Source organism: Aplysia californica, unplaced genomic scaffold, assembly GCF_000002075.1.
Source record: "Aplysia californica isolate F4 #8 unplaced genomic scaffold, AplCal3.0 scaffold00161, whole genome shotgun sequence".
Taxonomy (NCBI): Eukaryota; Metazoa; Mollusca; class Gastropoda; order Aplysiida; family Aplysiidae; genus Aplysia; species Aplysia californica.
In genome coordinates, this window is record NW_004797431.1 from 1,170,214 (window position 1) to 1,172,745 (window position 2,532).

Sequence of the window (2,532 nt, forward strand, 5' to 3'; positions counted from 1 at the left end):
CATTGAGGTAGGTTCAGATCTTTTCTACTCTAGCTCTACACCACCACACAGCCTTACATTGAGGTAGCTTCAGATCTTTTTTTCTACACTAGCTCTACACCACCTCTCTTCCCAGCATTGAGGTAGGTTCAGATCTTTTCTACTCTAGCTCTACACCACCACACAGCCCTACATAAAGGTAGGTTCGAATTTTTCTAGATAGTTCTATATCACCTCATAGCCCTACATAGACATAGGTTCAGATCTTTTCTACACTTGCTCTGTAGCTCTACATTATTTTCTCTTTAACTGTATACAATTCTTTCCAACTCTAGAACATTTACTGAAGAAAAACTAATGAAGACACAAGGTGTGGAAAATCATTTGTCATTTCCTGGGTTGTTCTCTCAGGTGACTTGAGATCCCAACAGCCTGATCCCCAAATGATTCAAGTTCTGTGGATGGAAGCGTATAAAATTTTGCGTTGTTTTTTCATGTAACTCTCCTGAAACAACGTGCCTACTAGGTCATTAAAATTTTGCGTTGTTTTTTCATGTGACTCTCCTGAAACAACGTGCCTACTAGGTCATTAAAATTTTGCGTTGTTTTTTCATGTAACTCTCCTGAAACAACGTGCCTACTAGATCATTTAAATTTTGCGTTGTTTATCATGTAACTCTCCTGAAACAACGTGCCTACTAGATCATTTAAATTTTGCGTTGTTTTTTCATGTAACTCTCCTGAAACAACGTGCCTACTAGGTCATTAAAATTTTGCGTTGTTTTTTCATGTGACTCTCCTGAAACAACGTGCCTACTAGGTCATTAAAATTTTGCGTTGTTTTTTCATGTAACTCTCCTGAAACAACGTGCCTACTAGATCATTTAAATTTTGCGTTGTTTATCATGTAACTCTCCTGAAACAACGTGCCTACTAGGTCATTTAAATTTTGCGTTGTTTTTTCATGTAACTCTCCTGAAACAACGTGCCTACTAGATATTTAAATTTTGCGTTGTTTATCATGTAACTCTCCTGAAACAACGTGCCTACTAGGTCATTTAAATTTTGCGTTGTTTTTTCATGTAACTCTCCTGAAACAACGTGCCTACTAGGTCATTTAAATTTTGCGTTGTTTTTTCATGTAACTCTCCTGAAACAACGTGCCTACTAGGTCATTTAAATTTTGCGTTGTTTATCATGTAACTCTCCTGAAACAACGTGCCTACTAGGTCATTTAAATTTTGCGTTGTTTATCATGTAACTCTCCTGAAACAACGTGCCTACTAGGTCATTTAAATTTTGCGTTGTTTATCATGTAACTCTCCTGAAACAACGTGCCTACTAGATATTTAAATTTTGCGTTGTTTATCATGTAACTCTCCTGAAACAACGTGCCTACTAGGTCATTTAAATTTTGCGTTGTTTATCATGTAACTCTCCTGAAACAACGTGCCTACTAGATATTTAAATTTTGCGTTGTTTATCATGTAACTCTCCTGAAACAACGTGCCTACTAGATATTTAAATTTTGCGTTGTTTATCATGTAACTCTCCTGAAACAACGTGCCTACTAGGTCATTTAAATTTTGCGGTCGGAGGCTTTTAACATTTTTGCGTGTGTTGTTCCTACAGGTGACTCTCCTGAAGCAGAACATCGGCTCCATGCACCGGCCGGCCAGTGCCAACAGCTCTACCTCCAGCGGCCGGGCGGCCCGCAGGCCAACAGCCGGCCCCGAGTCTACCTCGACCTCACACCACCCCCAAGGTTCAAGGTCATCATCGTCATCGTGGGTGGCGGGCGGTGTGGACTCCCTGTCCTCCACCTCGTCTTCGCCGTCAGAGGGAGGCAGCTGCGAGGAGGAAGAGGCTCAGCCAATGGTGAACAACGTGCTGGACCCTGCCTTCCTGGAGGCCCACAACGCAGAGATCCTGTGTGGGCCTGTCCGACTGTCCAACTGCCTGGACCTGTCTGGGCTGGGCGGCCTGGTCACTCTGTCCAGCCCACAGCTGCTCAGCTCCAAGCCCCGCTCCCTGCTCCTGCACATCAAGGGCTTTGAGGACAGCCCGCAGCCGGAGACAGCTGCTGTTGGGGGCGCGGCTGCAGCCGGGGGGAGGGACAAGTCGGAGGCCGGGGAGGCAGGCTTCTCGGACAAGATGGACCGCTTTGAGCAGCATCTCATGAAGATGGTGAGGGATGGTTGGGGGTTCGGTTGTCTGACAGGATGGTCTGCTTTGAGCAGCATCTCATGAAGTTGTGAGTGGTTGGGGGTTTCGGTCTCCAATAAGATGGACTGCTGTGAGGAACATCTCATAAAGATGATGAAAGGGATGGGTGGGGGTGTGGTTCGGTTCTCCTATAAGATGGACTGCTGTGAGGAACATCTCATAAAGATGATGAAAGGGATGGGTGGGGGTGTGGTTCGGTTCTCCTATAAGATGGACTGCTGTGAGGAACATCTCATAAAGATGATGAAAGGGATGGGTGGGGGTGTGGTTCGGTTCTCCTATAAGATGGACTGCTGTGAGGAACATCTCATAAAGATGATGAAAGGG

At 44.8% G+C, this 2,532-nt stretch overlaps 1 protein-coding gene across 1 annotated transcript in view; it reads left to right on the forward strand.

Moving 5' to 3' along the window:
* Positions 1-2,532, forward strand: part of LOC101845464 (baculoviral IAP repeat-containing protein 6) — a gene marked incomplete in the record, with an annotated part of 131,221 nt that overhangs the window by 34,508 nt on the left and 94,181 nt on the right. The window contains 1 exon segment of the mRNA XM_035969592.1: positions 1,612-2,166. Coding sequence (XP_035825485.1) covers positions 1,612-2,166 — 555 coding nt within the window.